The following is a 15,749-nucleotide window of genomic DNA, read 5'->3' on the forward strand; positions in this document are numbered from 1 at the left end:
GAAAAGCGGACGGCAGAAATACATCATATAGAAATCATGTGACCTGTTAAAAAAAATACTCTTACAGAAGTCTGTTCGTTGAACTGGTACATAGCCAATTCACTTGCCATATCAAAATTTAGCTACTATAGATCAGTGTTGCATCCCAGAGAGTCTAAAAAAAGAGGTGTGATGATTGTTTATTTCTTCACACACATCATTCAAACATTTTGATCCGCCCTTTTTTCGATGTATGTTTTAACGCGGTAAAAATTGATATTTCTTTTCTGGATCAAAAATACACTTAGTTCTGCCACGCCATTTTAAAAATGAAGGCACAATATACACTCGAGTTAAACGGTAAAGATCAAATGTCAATTTCATCCTTATTTGGCATGCATCTGTTTCTTGGCCGCTAAGAACTACGTACAACTCTGTGTTAGATCAGAATTTAACGGATCATTGATCTAAACACCATATGTCCAGAAGGAAAAAAATGTTGGCGTTTGTCTCAAATGTGGCATAATACTCCTTGATTGAGGGACATTGATCTAATAACTTTGATTACAATCTCTCTTTGAGGTGCTCCTTCTCCCTGCTATTTCAACAGTATACGATCATTTCATCATTCAGTTTTTACCTAGAATGGTAAAAGTCGATTTTGTTACTTTACGTGAGGCAGCTACATCACTCTTTTGGATCAATTGATTACAAAAATTCAAAAATTTTAAGTATAATGTGAAACACTTCCACTAATATCACAGTACTCCTGAATTTTGTAGAAGCTAAATAGACCTTTGAATTTTTTACCCAAACAAAAGATAGAAGTTAATTTTTTTTTGCACCAGTATATCGATAACTGAAATGGCTTCAAAATTTTATCAAAGAGAAAGTAAGACTATTGAGAATGGGAGAAATGTTTTTCCGATATCCCGTGTCATTTTTACCTACAAAACAATCTTCAATTAGAATAACCGGTCATTCTTTCTGTAAGCAATCGCCTCACAAAATAATTAGTAACAATGGTTAATTGCGTATGAAAAATATCAGCCTTATCACATGATTATTTTCCTCTTTATTTGCCTATGAGACAAATAAACAAATATTACATGAACAAGGAAGAGTTCCTATCGTTCTCTTTTTATTTTTGAGCTTATGATATATATAATTTGGAACCTAATATTCATGGAAAATGGCGGTTTCAACCTTGTTTCATTCACGTTCGTAATATTTCTTGAGTACAAAAGTATAATAAATTAAAAAGGAGAATTAAAGATTGATTATTGCAGGTGTAACACATCCTTCATCTAATAAATATGTCTATAGTAAGAGATTTAAACTCTGCCTACATAAAGATAGGTTGAGTGATAATTTATAATTTGGCCTTATATTACCTATTTAGTGGATACTGGCGTACATTTATTTATAATTCTAATTTTCCTCTTGTTTTGCTCCATTTTTAACAAGTAAATGAATGCAAATTTGGGGACAAAAATATTACGTGGACATTCCACAAAACTAGTCTTCATTATGACTGCAATGTCAAATGAACTCTTAAACGCTCAAATAATTACATAAATACTAAAAATCGTCCCATTTATCTTGTTCCTGTTCATTTTGCTTGTCAGTACTACCAATCTTTTGGTATCCTGCATGGGTCGTATTCCCTGTAGTAGAATTTTCTTCTGCACTACCATTGAAATTTTTGGTGAAATTACTAAATGCTTGAAACCCATAATTACTTGTTTCTTGAAATTTTTGACCGAATTGAGCCGCTGCTCTCTTTGTCTCTTCGGACAACTCTCCAGATTGCCATTGTTGAACATGAGGTTTGATTACAGTCTCGTTTACATCCTCAAAAGATTTAGATACTGCACTGGAGAAGAGGCCCCATCCCCTAGTCAATGTTCCCAACGGATCAGCTTGGAAATTCTCTAGACTCAAAGTATTAGTGGTCCCTGCCGGTTGTTCTTGTGTAGGATTAGCGGGTGTGCTGCCAAATCCTTGGTATTTGCCTCCTTGAGAGGGAGGTAAATGATCTGGTCTAGATTGATTCTTCTTACCTAGTTCAGCAAAATATGCCTCATTTTTCTCCTTTTGAAGGTTGGAACCATTACCGGAGTTTGCTGGTGTTGCAGATCGACGGTTTTCCAGAGGTGTCTCTTCTCGACTTTGAGCTTCACCAGAAGTAGTGGTATCAGCGGCGGTAGCGGTGGCTGACAATTTTGAACCATCAAAATCCACATGTTCTTGCTCTTCGAATGGTCTATCTTCGCAAAGACAAGTCAATTTTTCTTTGTAGTCCTCTGCAATGGGATTATCGTACTTCACTTTCTGTGGTAAACTCAAGTCGATATTATGCGATTTGAACCATTCACTCAATGGTTGATTACCACCTTTCTCCATGCGCAGCAACTCCTCTGGCTTAAACTGATCCATAGTGATAGATCTCACAAATGATATATGCACACCGAGGCCTCTATGAATACCGGCACATTCAAGGCAAATAAAGGCTCCAAATTTCGGAGTTGCCCATTGTGGATTTGGTGCGCCACAATCCATGCATTTCTTGTTCGCACCAATCTTCTGCAACTGTAAAAGGCGTCTACGGGTATCTGGGTCCACTTTCCAATCCGACATGCTCTATAATCTGCTATCAAACTACCGAAATGACACCATTTAAACTGAGTTTGAAGTCGATATTTCCTCTTTCATTCCTGATATGATTGTGCTATTTTGGTTCTTGACAAAAACCGGCGTTGTTTGCGGGTAACCGCGGGATTTTTTACGCGTCAAACTGGAGGAAGAATATAACAAGCTTTCGAGCAAGATCAAATATATTAGCATGTGGAAAAGTAAGACAAAGCCCCCAGAGATTCTGCTTATAGTTGCTAGAAAGATATATTATTAACCATGAGTACTGCTTCAACTCCTCCAATTAACTTATTCCGTAGAAAAAAGGAACATAAACGTGGGATCACATATACAATGTTGTTATGTGGGCCAGCAGGTACAGGAAAGACTACCTTTGCTAACAATTTGTTGGAGACTAAGATTTTCCCGCACAAGTATCAATATGGGGAGGCGGATGCCAGTACTAATTCTAATCCAGAAGTGAAAATTATTGCTCCTACCAAAGTTGTTTCATTCAACTCAAAGAACGGGATTCCGTCTCACGTATCTGAATTCGACCCCATGAGATCCAATTTGGAACCTGGTATCACTATCACCTCCACTTCATTGGAACTTGGGGGCAAAAAAGAGCAAGGATCACCAGAAATGAACGAAGATGATACTGTTTTCTTCAACTTGATCATGACACATGGCATAGGTGAGAACTTAGATGATTCACTATGTTTTGAAGAGGTTATGTCGTATTTGGAACAACAATTTGATATTGTTCTAGCCGAAGAAACAAGAATTAAAAGAAATCCAAGATTTGAGGACACCAGGGTTCACGTCGCATTGTATTTCATTGAACCGACAGGGCATGGTTTGAGAGAAGTTGATGTAGAGCTCATGAAAAGCATCTCCAAATACACTAATGTGCTGCCAATAATAACAAGAGCTGATTCATTTACCAAGGAGGAATTAATCCAATTCAGGAAGAACATCATGTTTGATGTGGAAAGATATAATGTTCCAATTTACAAATTTGAGGTTGATCCAGAGGATGATGATCTAGAATCAATGGAAGAAAACCAGGCATTGGCATCCTTGCAACCATTTGCCATTATAACTTCTGAGACCAGAAACAGCGAGGGAAGATATGTTAGAGAGTATCCATGGGGGGTGATATCTATCGACGATGAAAAAATCTCAGACTTGAAAGTTTTGAAAAACGTCTTGTTCGGCTCTCATTTACAAGAATTCAAAGATACGACCCAAAATTTACTTTACGAGAACTACCGTTCCGAAAAACTGTCATCAGTGGCTAATACTGAAGAAATCGGTCCTAGTTCTACGAAGAGACAATCAAATGCTCCAAGTCTAAGCAACTTTGCATCTTTGATAAGTACCGGGCAATTCAATTCTTCTCAAACTCTTGCAAACAATTTGAAAGCGGATACACCAAGAAACCAAATAAGTGAAAACGTTAAAGAAAATGAGTATGAAGACAACCGCGAACATGATCCCGCAGAAGATGAACAAGAAATGTCGCCTGTGAGACAGCTGGGTAGAGAAATCAAACAAGAAAATGAAAGTTTAATAAGATTAATCAAGTCAGAATCGTCACCAAAATTTTTAAATTCTCCGGACTTACCAGAACGTACCAAATTAAGAAACATTTCAGAAACCGTTCCATATGTCTTAAGGCATGAAAGAATTTTAGCAAGACAACAGAAATTGGAGGAGTTAGAGGCACAATCAGCCAAGGAACTACAAAAGAGAATTCAAGAACTAGAGAGGAAAGCGCATGAGTTGAAATTGAGAGAAAAACTAATCAACCAGAATAGATTAAATGGTTCATCGTCCTCAATCAATTCTCTACAACAAAGCACAAAAAGCCAAATTAAAAAGAATGATACATTTACTGATTTAGCATCTATTGTATCTGGTAGAGATTGAGGCTTTATTTGTACTAAAAAATGAAAAATAAATAAATAATTAAGTTACGAAACGGGGGGTTTTCAACTTTCAGTTACCAATTTTGTAAATTTACTGCGAAGTTTTTTCGTTTACAACATCGAATATGGAAGAACAAGCACATATAAAACAGGGTCAAATAACTGTACGGATAAATTTAAATATAGCATAAACTAATTAAGTAGAGCGTAAAAAACTGCAAAATCCAAAAGCAAGAATGAAGGTCAAAAGTACAGCGGAGAAATACAAATGAAGAAATATCGAGTTTCTTACGACTTACCATGATTTCCATTAAAGCTATAACCGGTTTTACTCCTACTGTTTGAGCCTCTGACGCCTAATGGATTTTTCGAAAAGCTTAATCTAATACCTCCTTTGTTATTGAGCGAAGGGCGGGGGTGAGGAAGTTGACTACCATATAGTTCAGCCAACGCTCTAGTGGCAAAGCTAACATCCTCAAATTCCACGAAACAAATTGGACCGTGGCCATGGCCGTTGCCGTGCCCATGAGAGTTCATTTTATTTCTGAAGGACAACCTACGAAATCCCTGTTGATTAGAAAATAATTGTCTTAATTCTTGTTCTGTTGCATCCGGTGGTAAGTTGCCCACATATAAAGTATTACAAGGGGGGTTTTGATCTGCGGGATTAGCCGGTGGTGGAACTTTGGCTAATAATGACAAGTCAGCCTGTGAAATAGTTGTGGAACCTGCCACATTTGATTCGTTGTTTTTCGAAAATGCAGAGGATGAAGCTGTAGAAGAAGAACACTCTTTGTGTCGCGATAGTAAACTGTTATCTTGTTCGTTTACTAAGAAACCTTGGTTTACCTTTTGATTGTTAAATATCGAAGAACCATTTGAGGCTGAAGATTGTATGTGGCCATTTTCAGTTTGGAATTTAAGTTCCAAATTAGACGGAATATTAGAAACATGCTGTTGTAGACCATGCGGGTTAGTGGCACCATTAATTTGGTTCAGTAAGTGGTATTGCGGTAAGGAGTTGGCGGAATGTATTACTCCTGAATTATTCAAATTTGGCTGTGATTGTATATGAGGAACGTCCTGGCCAATTGAATGATGCGATGACGGCAATAAGTTGGACTGATGGTTTTCTTGGTTCGACAATTGGAAAAAAGGAATATTAGTAGTTGAGGAAGCGTTCCACTCCATCACAGGAGTTGATGACATCGGAGGCTGTTGTAAAGATGCACTAAAGGAAGAATCACCAGCATCATTAGCTAATTCATCGCCATTCCAAATACTTTCGTTTATTTCATCCTTTTCCAGAAGCAAGAGTGACTTTCCAGTGTCCTTTTGGGATGGCATTCCTGGTAAACCTGGTGTTGTGGTTACATTTGATAAATCGTGCTGTGAGATGCTATTTCGTAGAAACGGTACAGATTCTTTCCTCTGAGAGACTGTTTCCAAACCGAATGGATCATTGAATGAAAAACGTAGGGATCTTTCAGACAATAGCGAAGGCCTCATCTTTGCCGCTGACTGTCCTAATGGAGAGGAACTAGATCCCCCATATGGTATAGTACTAAAAGTTTGATTTTGAATTTCATTTTGCGCACTGGAAGATAACTGATAATTCTTTGGAGAGCTATTTGTAGTGCTAGCTAAAACATGCTCCTGAAAACTCACTGGAAGATGCGTCTGCTCGTTCACTACGTCAATGTGAGACCGGAAGGGGAAACTGGGTCCAAAAATTTCAGACTTCGAATTGAGTATATTAGCATAGTGAGTCACTAAAGACAGTGATCCAAATTTCACCACCACAACTTTTTCATTTTCATTGGAGGGTTCTCTATCATCCCTTTTAAGCTCTATGCTTGATACTCCTGTGGCTAAAGAAAATATACAGTAGCATTCTCTTAGCGTGATATCTTTTGGCAAATTTCTCAACAAAAGGCAATAGGGACCAACGTCCACATCGTGCGAAGTTAAAGAGTTGGTATCATTCCCCTTCCCATTTCCCGTGGACATGGTCAAATTATGAAGCATAGAGATCATGGCAGGTTCTTCCACGAAACCGCGTGCTTTCTCTCTTTTTATGTTTGTCTCACTGTTGCTCCTAGTTGTAGAAAAACTGTATGCATTGGGTATGGGATATGTTGCCTCCTTCGATAACGGAACGTTTTCTGAACTAGAACTAAATGTTCTTTCTATAAGATATTTGGATTCGTTTAGGTTCGTCTGACCATGCACTAAAGACATTCTTAGTAGTATATTTCCAGTTTATATGTCACAACAAAAATAATCTTCTCAAGAAACTCTCCTCTCGTAAAAATCCCGGATCAAATAAACAAAAGAAGCCAGTCCTTTGTTCAGTAAAATCTTAATTCTTAGGATATATAATAGAAGCAGAAAAATGAGCCTTCACACGCAAATATTAAAACGGATTCTATTTGGTTCTTCGATTTCTTGATTTCCCGAACTTTTGAATTAAGAGGAAATACAATTGAGATCAGATCCAATATGGGAGAAACTCTTAAACGATTGTTTCTTATGATTTCAGTGAGTTCTACTGTCGCCACCAAAAAATGTTTTTAATTTTGTAAAATACAAGTTCAAGGTCCCTACGATAACCTTAATTCTGATTTTCCATGATATAAAATGAACTAACCAATTTTTTTTTCTTTAAGTCTTAGAAACACTAAAAAACAAAATAGAAAGCATCCGGGTTACAAAGCATTCGGGTAATATCGTGTTGATAAATACATCGTTTTAAACTAATATCGTAGAAAACGAGATAGTAGTATATAATAAGTTTGAATAAAGGAATGCAGAATAAGAACATATAATAAACTGGATATAAATATTAAGCAACAATAAACAAGTTTATATAATACATACATTTATATAAAAACTTGAGGAAAGTTGTGTAAAAAAAAGTAAAAAATAATAAAGTGAGAAGTAAACTCCTGCATAAAGGAAAGGATAATGTTGTCGTGACTGAAAAACGGAAAGACATTAATTAATAATGAAAAAGGAAATAGAAAGACAAACGTGTGCTGGATGCCATCATATATAGCTCTTCGAACGATAGTGACCCTCTGAAAAAAAAAAAAAATAATTTCAAGAACCGTACCAGGTATTCATTCATTTCATTAGTCATAAAACGTCTAAATTTCACTTCTAAATCCAAAAGTACCTCCAGAGATACTATTTCTCACTCTGCCCATAAAACTTTGCTTACCGGTCTGTTCCTTATCTTCTCCGTTTTCAAAATCTTGCTCACCTTTATTGGAGTCAGATCGATGATGTCTAGGAGTGTGTTCAGTTGAGTGGTTTGAATTGTACTCATAGTCGGAGGCCTTTGAAGAGCTTTGTCTACTGTGATGATGGCTGTGATTGTGGTGGTGTTTCAATTTTTCAGACCCCGCTGAGCCCACAGACACTTTTCTCCCTTGGGAAGTGGTCTCATTATGAATCAAATAGGTAGCGGGTTCCGGATCAGCGGTTTCGGATGTAGATGATAGAGGCGTCTTTTGAGAACTAGAAGTATTATTATCATCTTTGAATCCATACGTCGGAACACGAGGGTCGATCAAACTAGGAAAATTACCAACTTCGGCGGCATAAGTGTCTGCAGCGTCAGAACCGCCAATATCTGTTCTGCGCTTATTCTTCAGATCCACTTTGCGTTTATAGCCAAGTGCGTCTTTTTCAAGAACTTTTGCATTCTTGTTCACGTCAATATCATCGTCACTATAATTTTCTTGGCTTAAGATATTGTGGCCATTGTGATCAGTAGATTTTTCTTCCGATGGTCTTTGACGATCATAAGTTACTCCAGCAGTATCTTTTGAATTAGCATATGTCGAGCCTGTGTTTTCTAAACCAGCTGTCTCGAAGTCCCTACTGTCTGTATTATCGTACGCAGCCGTCGCAGCATCGTTAGTATCTGCAGTTCTGCCATCATCAAATGAGGTGACGTCATAGTTTTTATGATTGGCATCTGAACTTTTACTATTATCAAATGTGGCAGAGCTGAAGGTCTTAGATCTTATGCCTTCCTTTCCAGTGCCTACAGTTCCACTGTTACTTGGTTCTCGATTGTTAGAGTCTTCAGAATTGGAGGTAATATTCTCTGTTGTTTTGGCTCTTCTTGGTTCAATTTGGTCGATGAAGTTAGAACGAGTAGGTGTTGGGCCCGACTTATTCTTGCTTAGATCAGATATTTTACTAATATCTGACATATTTGAATATTCATAGCCCCCAGGGCTTTCATCACCCGCAGTTTTCATACCGGTTTGAATTGTTTGCTTCGGAGATATTAGATTCTCATCTTGTGTCCGGACTGAGTTTGAGGGTGCGTCAACTTCGCTGGTACCTAAAACTTGCTGTTTATTATCATAACCGTAGTTGAATGGTTTACCTTGAAGCAATTCGTCCTTTACGTTTGAGTGTTCATCAATATCAATTTTGTTGTAATCCTCAACATCATCCAAATAGTCCAACCCATATTGGTGAGGCTTGGAATAAGTAGTCGTCGTAGATCCCTCATTCAAGTCTTCTTTGTTCTTCATGGCAGGTGGCAAATCGATGTTTTGATCAGTAGTACTTCCCTTAGAAACTCCGGACCAGTGTCCCTCATTACCACGAGAATTATCAACATTTCTGTCAGCGGTTTGTGAACCAAAAATGTCTTGCAAACTGTCATTTTTGATACCTTTAACATCATCATCATAGTGTGCACGCTCCAGGTTGGTAGGCATTTTATAATCGTGTTGAGGCACAGATGTAACATTGTGGGAATCACCTTTGACACCAGGAGGTAGAACAACATCTTGCAGATTCTCATTCTTGCCAGTACCCGAACTATACTCAATTGGGCCCCAATTAGAAGCTGGTTTAGATTTGATGTTTTTCTCTTGATAGTGGTCACCTGAATCTAAAATATCATCCCTTTCGCTTCTAAACTTTTCAGAAGCTTTCTCAGTTATATTTTGCTTTTCAACCTTGGTCTTTTCCGGATATTGAATGTTCTTTGAATCATCATTATAACGAGGAGGCTGATGACTCGATAAACCACTTGAAGCTCCCATTGTTCCCTCATATTTGGGATCCATAGTTTGTTGTTGAATTGCATCAGAACCTGAAATTTGATCATTCTTCAAACCTGTTTGTTCACTCTCGTTCATTTTAACATTCTCAGCAATCTCTTTCATGGTATCTTGTGGAGGACCAGTGGCGCCATAATGAGAGGTTGTTGTGCGCTCGGTGGATTTTGGACTTGAGTCTGTGTACACACTAGGGTCAACAGAACTCAAATCACCACCAGTCATGCCCCGGAAGCTGCCAGGAATAGCATCACGATCGGAGCTGGAATCAAAGTTCGAATATTCTTGAGGAGCTGAATAGTTTTCTTCTGCTTTGGAGTGTCCATGAGCAGTTGAAGGAACTGTTTTTGGGGCGGATCGATGGTGACTTATATTAGTAGTTTTGGGACTGGTCCTGGAATTAGAATAAGCATGAGTAGAAGAATAAGTATTATTGACGCCACCATGGTCATTTGATGCGGTAGCATCGATGTTACCTGAATTCGATTTGGCCTTGGAATGTGCATGACTAGCAGTAGGAACCGTAGTGGATTTAACGTTCTTGTGTCCGTGTGTGGCTGCAGTAGCAGATGGACCAGTGCTCGTCTTGCGATACTCACTAATATTGGTAGGGGATATGGCTTCTGAATTGGAATGTCCATGTGTGGCAGTAGTTCCCGAAGAACCAGAATTAACACTAGAGTGTTCATGCTTAGTCGTACGATTTTTTGAGCTAATATGACCATGCGCAGTGGCAACACCTGGTTTCCCAGTGCCAATAGTAGAATGTTCATGTATAGTAGGAGATGAGGTTTTGACATTAGAACGGTGGTCGTTAACGGAAGGTGAAGTCTTCACTTTGGAGTGCTCAGGTGAAGCGGCAGGTGTCGTAGTCTTGACATAAGAATATCCATGGGTAGCATTAGGGTCTGAACTTAACTTGGGTTCGTTAGAAATATGATTCACATCAGGACCTACGTTTGCGTGGTGACTAGCAATAGCAGCAGTACCAGTACTTGTGTTCTCAGAGTCCTTGTTGTGCTTCTTTTTCCAAGGTAAAAGGATGTTTTTAGCCTTGGTTTCCAAGTTCTTGGAAGTTGATTCAGGCTGTTCTTTTGGCAAACTATACTCCGTAGGCTTGGTAGTACTGTAAGATTTTTTGCGTTGAGCAGAATTAGAATTAGAATTGTAAGAACCGGGTTTACCACCAGAAGATGAATTGTTTTGTTCTTCTGCACCTTGGTCATCTTTGGAGATGGATTCATTCATGTTCATGTCTTGAGTGGGATGATATTCTTCATAACTTTCAACAGGAAAATCTTCACGGTGTTCGGTATTATTCTTATCTCTACGATTACATAAAAATAAAGGAGTTTTTTTGAGTTAGTTAGTATTATATATTAATTTCTTGAGGTGTGGTATTATTAAAGAATTAAATTCAATTTTATTACTATTAATTACACTAAGGTGCCTGGTATTATTACTGACGTTTTTTTCTCTTTTTCTTAGTTTCTTTCAATCGCGAGAGAGAAATGAACTAAGTGATTAGTAAAAAGGAGGAGAAGGAGGAGGAGGAGGAGGATAGGAGGAGAAAAATTATGATCTCCGGTGTAAAAATTAACACAATGTACATGGATCAAGCCATGGCAAATAAATTAGTTGAAAGTATGCGGAATATTGATTGGTACGACGAACGTAGAATGGGAAAATGAAAACGAAATAGAGTGCACCTCATGGCGATTTTGTTTTCTATTCGCGTACAGTTACTGGCCCGGAAAGACCACCATCGCCAGCTGGTCCCAGTTCACCAGAGGGCACATTCTTTCTTGTTTTTAGTTTTTGAAAGAACCTGCCATCGCCAGCTTGAGTAGTAGTAGTTGTGGGCTGAGGCTGTCCAACCACTGGTGCTGCTGTGACCGGTACCGCGCCATCTGTTGTTCCGCTGTTGTAGGTGGACTTCTCCAATTGGGCACCAGTGTCAACGGAAGGGCTTTCATACTGGGCATACATGTCATGATCCGAGTAAGAGGAATGGCCCTTATGGGTTGCGCTGAATATAGTAGACCAAACAGCATTCACGAGCATCAAAAACACCGAAGTCCAGATGAACGCAAAGTTTTTGGCTCCTAATTTGGCAGACCTCCCACTGTCATGGAACGTATTTCTAGCCTTCACATAGCAGCCTGTGTACAAGCACGCGGCCAATATGATGAAGAAAAAGGCCAACCAGGACAACACACAGTACAAGACTGGCACCGCCTTGAATGGAAGAAACGTAGCCAGAAACCCGGGCACCAATGCCAAGACAATAAAAAAAAGGGCAACCAGCAGCATGGCCCACCCAACCCTGGACAGGTAATAGTAGGTATTCCGGTTGTTCCTAAATGATGATGGTAGGTTGGCTGAGTTGCCAAAATTATCTCTTGGAGAAAAAGGCTTGGCAGGTGCCCTGCTGGAACAATTAGCTAGCTGGCCATCTTCATAGCCACACCAGTTATAATTGTACCATCTCGTAGTGGATGGAGCGCTGTTGAACCCGTCAGTATCGGCTTGTAGCCAATAGAAGTTCTCCAGCGTCCCAGATTCTCTGCCTCCCGACAGAATAAGAAAAAACGTCAATAAGCCGGCACCAAGTAGGAATAAAAACACGAGCAAATTAACGAACCTTTTGAAAATCATAGCGTTAGTTTAATAATTGATGTTATGCAGTTTCGGTAAAAAAAGTTTAGTATAAGTGTTTGAACGTAACTACTTCTTTTTTTTATTTCACCTTTACTGTAATACAAGGATTCTGAATCTAACGAATAAATATTGAAGAGATAAAAGCAAGATCATGCTACTGTTGCGAAAGAAACATCCTTTTATATGTCGACTTCTGCTGCACTGACCCACTCCCACCACTCTACATTATCCTTGTTTTAACACTAAGAAGGAAGGAAGGAACAGACGGAACAGAACCTTTTGCTGACTCTTGTTCTTTCTACTCCCCTCTTTCCCTTTTCCTTTTCCTTTTCCTTTTCTTTATCCTTCATATGAGAATGCCCAACTCCCTTATATTCGGCACACCCTTAATTTTCGTTGTTCTGTCTCTATTTTCCTTTTATTGCTAAAACGTCACTGAAATTTGGCACCGCCGCGTTGGGCTGCGCCAATCGTGTCCCACGAAGCGGAAAATGTCCCGGCTTCATCGCCATTATCTTCCTCCTTTTTCACGGTGACGCCATCTTGAGCGGCAAGAAATCGCGGAGGATTGACGGCGGCGGTAATTGCGTAACCAAGACTCCCTGAATCAGGAGTGGTTGCAGCCTTTAGATGGGCCAGCTGTTGTTGCAACTCCCGAAGCGTGCATTCAATGGGACACCAGATCTGCAAAGCCAAGGCAGTTTCAGGGAGCAACTTGTAGGAGGAGGTTATATTGAATTGGAATGAATGGCCGAGAAATTGTGTCAATTGCGTATATATTTCCTCAAGACTCTGGCGCTGTATATAGGCATTTGGGCGGTTGAAAAAGTATGCAAAGTTCTTAGGGGTAATAATGTGTAGTTTTAGCACTTTCTGGGAGTCCGCGCTGCGGCCCTGTGAAAGAGAAAACTCGTTCGTAATATGGAAGCAGATGTCAGATGCCATGTATTCAATGGCAATGATGCGTCCTCTGCAACTATATAGGGTGCTTGTCTTGTGTATTTGGCGCGGGTGTGGGCAACGAGACAGGGAGTTCAAGAGCGGGAAAATATCTGTACACTCGATATCGAAGGATGACACGTCCGCATTTAGATCAGGTATATATTCGGTGGGGACCATTGAAGTGTGCAGCTGTCCTGGTTCGTGATCCTGTTCATGTCCTGAAACAGCGGTCTTTAATTGCGCGAGATGAGAGGTTTTGTTTCTTTGTATGGGAAAAAACCTTTGGTACTCTTCGAAGTAGCGTGAGATGGCGGACTCGCCGATTCTCTTAAACGCCCGCTGATAAAAAGATCTTAAATGTTCGCTTTGTGAAGGTGAAGCAACGCTTCTTACCTGAGACTGTAGAACCGGCACGCATTCGCGTACAATGGCGTTTAGTTTGCCGTTATAAATTTTCACTTTTATGTTCATCTTGCAAACTATGCCGTGTTGCGAAAGGTTTTCGTCGCGGCCGTTCTGCAACTCGTTCAACCTCTTGTTAAATATGTTTAAGATTTTGGAGTCAAATGTTTCGAATTGGTTTCTGTACATGATGGCTTTGAAGCCTTCGTTGAGCTCCAATTTGGCCTCATAATCTACCAAGTATCTGTCATAGAGGTAGTTTTGGACGATGTCATTCGTAGTGAAATCGGTAAAGACAAAAGATACGAAGGCAGGTTTGTCAAATGAGCAAGACACTAGCATGCCAAACATTGTTACGTATTTTGTTTCGAATGTGTTGAGCTCCAAGTGACAGAACTCGATGGTGGGGTCTTTCTCTGCCATTTTGCGCATTTTCGTGCGAGGTGCATTGACTGGTGGGAGTGACTTCGCAGGAGACTGCGCCGACGCCTGCGCCTGCGTCTTTACACTAATGTTCTTTAAACTCCAAACAGTCAAACCAGGGCTAATTGTCTCATCATTGTTCCACATGACCCTTTCAATTTCCACGGAGATCGGATCTGGCTTATCCAGTAGTAGAATATTCGATATCATACTGTTCTGACAGTTTAAAACTCCGAATAGTTCACGTATTCGCTCCATCGTAGGGATAATGATCTCAATGCAGTTGGTACCCGGTATCAATATCTTGTCTGGGATTTTTGATACCGATAAGTGTGTAAAATATAACTTCAATGTGCAATATCTGAACTCAGTTATGCCGCTGAAATGAGACGGATACATCCCAACAAACTTTCCCTTAAGCCTCTCAACCGAGCCTACTTTAGCTAGCGAAAGTCGCTCATAATCAATTATCTGCTGGGATGAAGGTGCGCTAGTGCACTGAAAGGAAAGTCTTCTTTTATTCTTACCCTCGGAATCGTTATCCAGCCAATTGTTTGGTACGCTTGTTTTCCTTTCGGGTGTGTGCGACTGGATGCAGGATCCTGGGCTTACAAACTTCCCCGTAGAAGAGATAGTTGAAGAATCAGACTCCTCAATAGGATCTGTACTGTACCTCATGTCATCTCCATTACTGCTTATATCTGTAATTGGTTGCTCTGAATTAAGCGTCATAAGCTGCGAATTAAATTCGTTTTGCGTCTCAACATAAGGTATTCCTAATCTGTTTGGAGCAAAGAAAGGATTGATTAGCTTGGTTTTTGATTTCTGCGATAAAAGGCTTTGCTGCTCTTGGATAAATTTCTTCAATTCCGTATTGTAGTGAATCAATCTTACAAATTTGAAACTGTTTCTCTCATCTATGTTCATTTTTATCAAATTGTTGAAAATATCTAATAGTGGTTCCCTCAAATTAGATTCTATAATTGGGCCTGATGGCAAAAATTCAGTGCCGCTTTTTTGAGATTTCGTAGATATGGAGTTTATTACATTCACTATATCCAATGGTTTGATATCCTCTAAAAATAGGGTGTAGTTCCCAGATCTTGACACATATAAAGCTTTACAACTTGAAAAACATAGCCTTTCAAGATGAATATCTTTCAATATTAGTGTTGAGCCTGAGTCCAGGTCCGGCAATTCAATATCAAAGTACTGACAAAGTAAGGAAATAGTCATTCTTGCTAATCTTTCCGAGCTCCTGTCTTTGAATTTCAGTTTAATTATATACTGGTCTTTTTCCACTTGACTTTCCCCCTCCTCAAAATTAGAAAATACCAGTAAACCTTTTGTTTCTGTCAAGTATATAGAAGTTAAAAGCGCGACGAAGTGGACGGGGACTATTGCTTTGCTGGCATAACCTTCAAAGTCTTTGCTTGATTTCACAAAAACACGGTCTTCATGCTCAGGACATTCTGGTTCTTCCAAAGTATCCATTCTTATGCAAATGCTTCCATAGACATATAAACTTAGAATGTCATTTAAAATAATGATCTTACTGACCATTGCCAAATCTGTATCTCGCATCTTATCAAGTTTTCGCGTTTCCTATAAATTTGAAAAAAAAATCGATGTGGAAAATTCATGTTGTTGGATCAAGCAAAACTTTATATGTTCATTTAACAAT

The 15,749-nt window shown here is 39.2% G+C and overlaps 6 protein-coding genes across 6 annotated transcripts; 1 reads left to right on the forward strand and 5 right to left on the reverse strand.

Annotated features, from left to right (window-relative positions):
* Positions 1-1,560: 1,560 nt before the first annotated feature.
* GCS1 (GTPase-activating protein GCS1) lies at positions 1,561-2,619 on the reverse strand (the record flags this gene model as incomplete). The annotated part of the gene is made up of 1 exon (XM_056226540.1): positions 1,561-2,619. One exon carries the CDS (start codon positions 2,617-2,619, stop codon positions 1,561-1,563), a length of 1,059 nt encoding a protein of 352 aa, XP_056080805.1.
* Positions 2,620-2,892: 273 nt separating this feature from the next.
* SHS1 (septin SHS1) lies at positions 2,893-4,548 on the forward strand (the record flags this gene model as incomplete). Its single annotated transcript, XM_056226541.1, has 1 exon — positions 2,893-4,548. One exon carries the CDS (start codon positions 2,893-2,895, stop codon positions 4,546-4,548), a length of 1,656 nt encoding a protein of 551 aa, XP_056080806.1.
* Positions 4,549-4,835: 287 nt separating this feature from the next.
* WHI4 (Whi4p) lies at positions 4,836-6,788 on the reverse strand (the record flags this gene model as incomplete). The annotated part of the gene is made up of 1 exon (XM_056226542.1): positions 4,836-6,788. The coding sequence occupies one exon, from the start codon at positions 6,786-6,788 to the stop codon at positions 4,836-4,838; it is 1,953 nt and encodes a 650-aa protein (XP_056080807.1).
* A 908-nt stretch (positions 6,789-7,696) lies between these two features.
* Positions 7,697-10,891, reverse strand: HBT1 (Hbt1p; the record flags this gene model as incomplete). Its single annotated transcript, XM_056226543.1, has 1 exon — positions 7,697-10,891. The coding sequence occupies one exon, from the start codon at positions 10,889-10,891 to the stop codon at positions 7,697-7,699; it is 3,195 nt and encodes a 1,064-aa protein (XP_056080808.1).
* A 474-nt stretch (positions 10,892-11,365) lies between these two features.
* Positions 11,366-12,295, reverse strand: FMP45 (Fmp45p; the record flags this gene model as incomplete). Its single annotated transcript, XM_056226544.1, has 1 exon — positions 11,366-12,295. The coding sequence occupies one exon, from the start codon at positions 12,293-12,295 to the stop codon at positions 11,366-11,368; it is 930 nt and encodes a 309-aa protein (XP_056080809.1).
* A 435-nt stretch (positions 12,296-12,730) lies between these two features.
* CDC13 (telomere-binding protein CDC13) lies at positions 12,731-15,559 on the reverse strand (the record flags this gene model as incomplete). Its single annotated transcript, XM_056226545.1, has 1 exon — positions 12,731-15,559. The coding sequence occupies one exon, from the start codon at positions 15,557-15,559 to the stop codon at positions 12,731-12,733; it is 2,829 nt and encodes a 942-aa protein (XP_056080810.1).
* Positions 15,560-15,749: the final 190 nt, after the last annotated feature.

The sequence above is a fragment of the Saccharomyces mikatae genome (genome assembly GCF_947241705.1).
Source record: "Saccharomyces mikatae IFO 1815 strain IFO1815 genome assembly, chromosome: 4".
In the NCBI taxonomy this organism is placed as follows: Eukaryota; Fungi; Ascomycota; class Saccharomycetes; order Saccharomycetales; family Saccharomycetaceae; genus Saccharomyces; species Saccharomyces mikatae.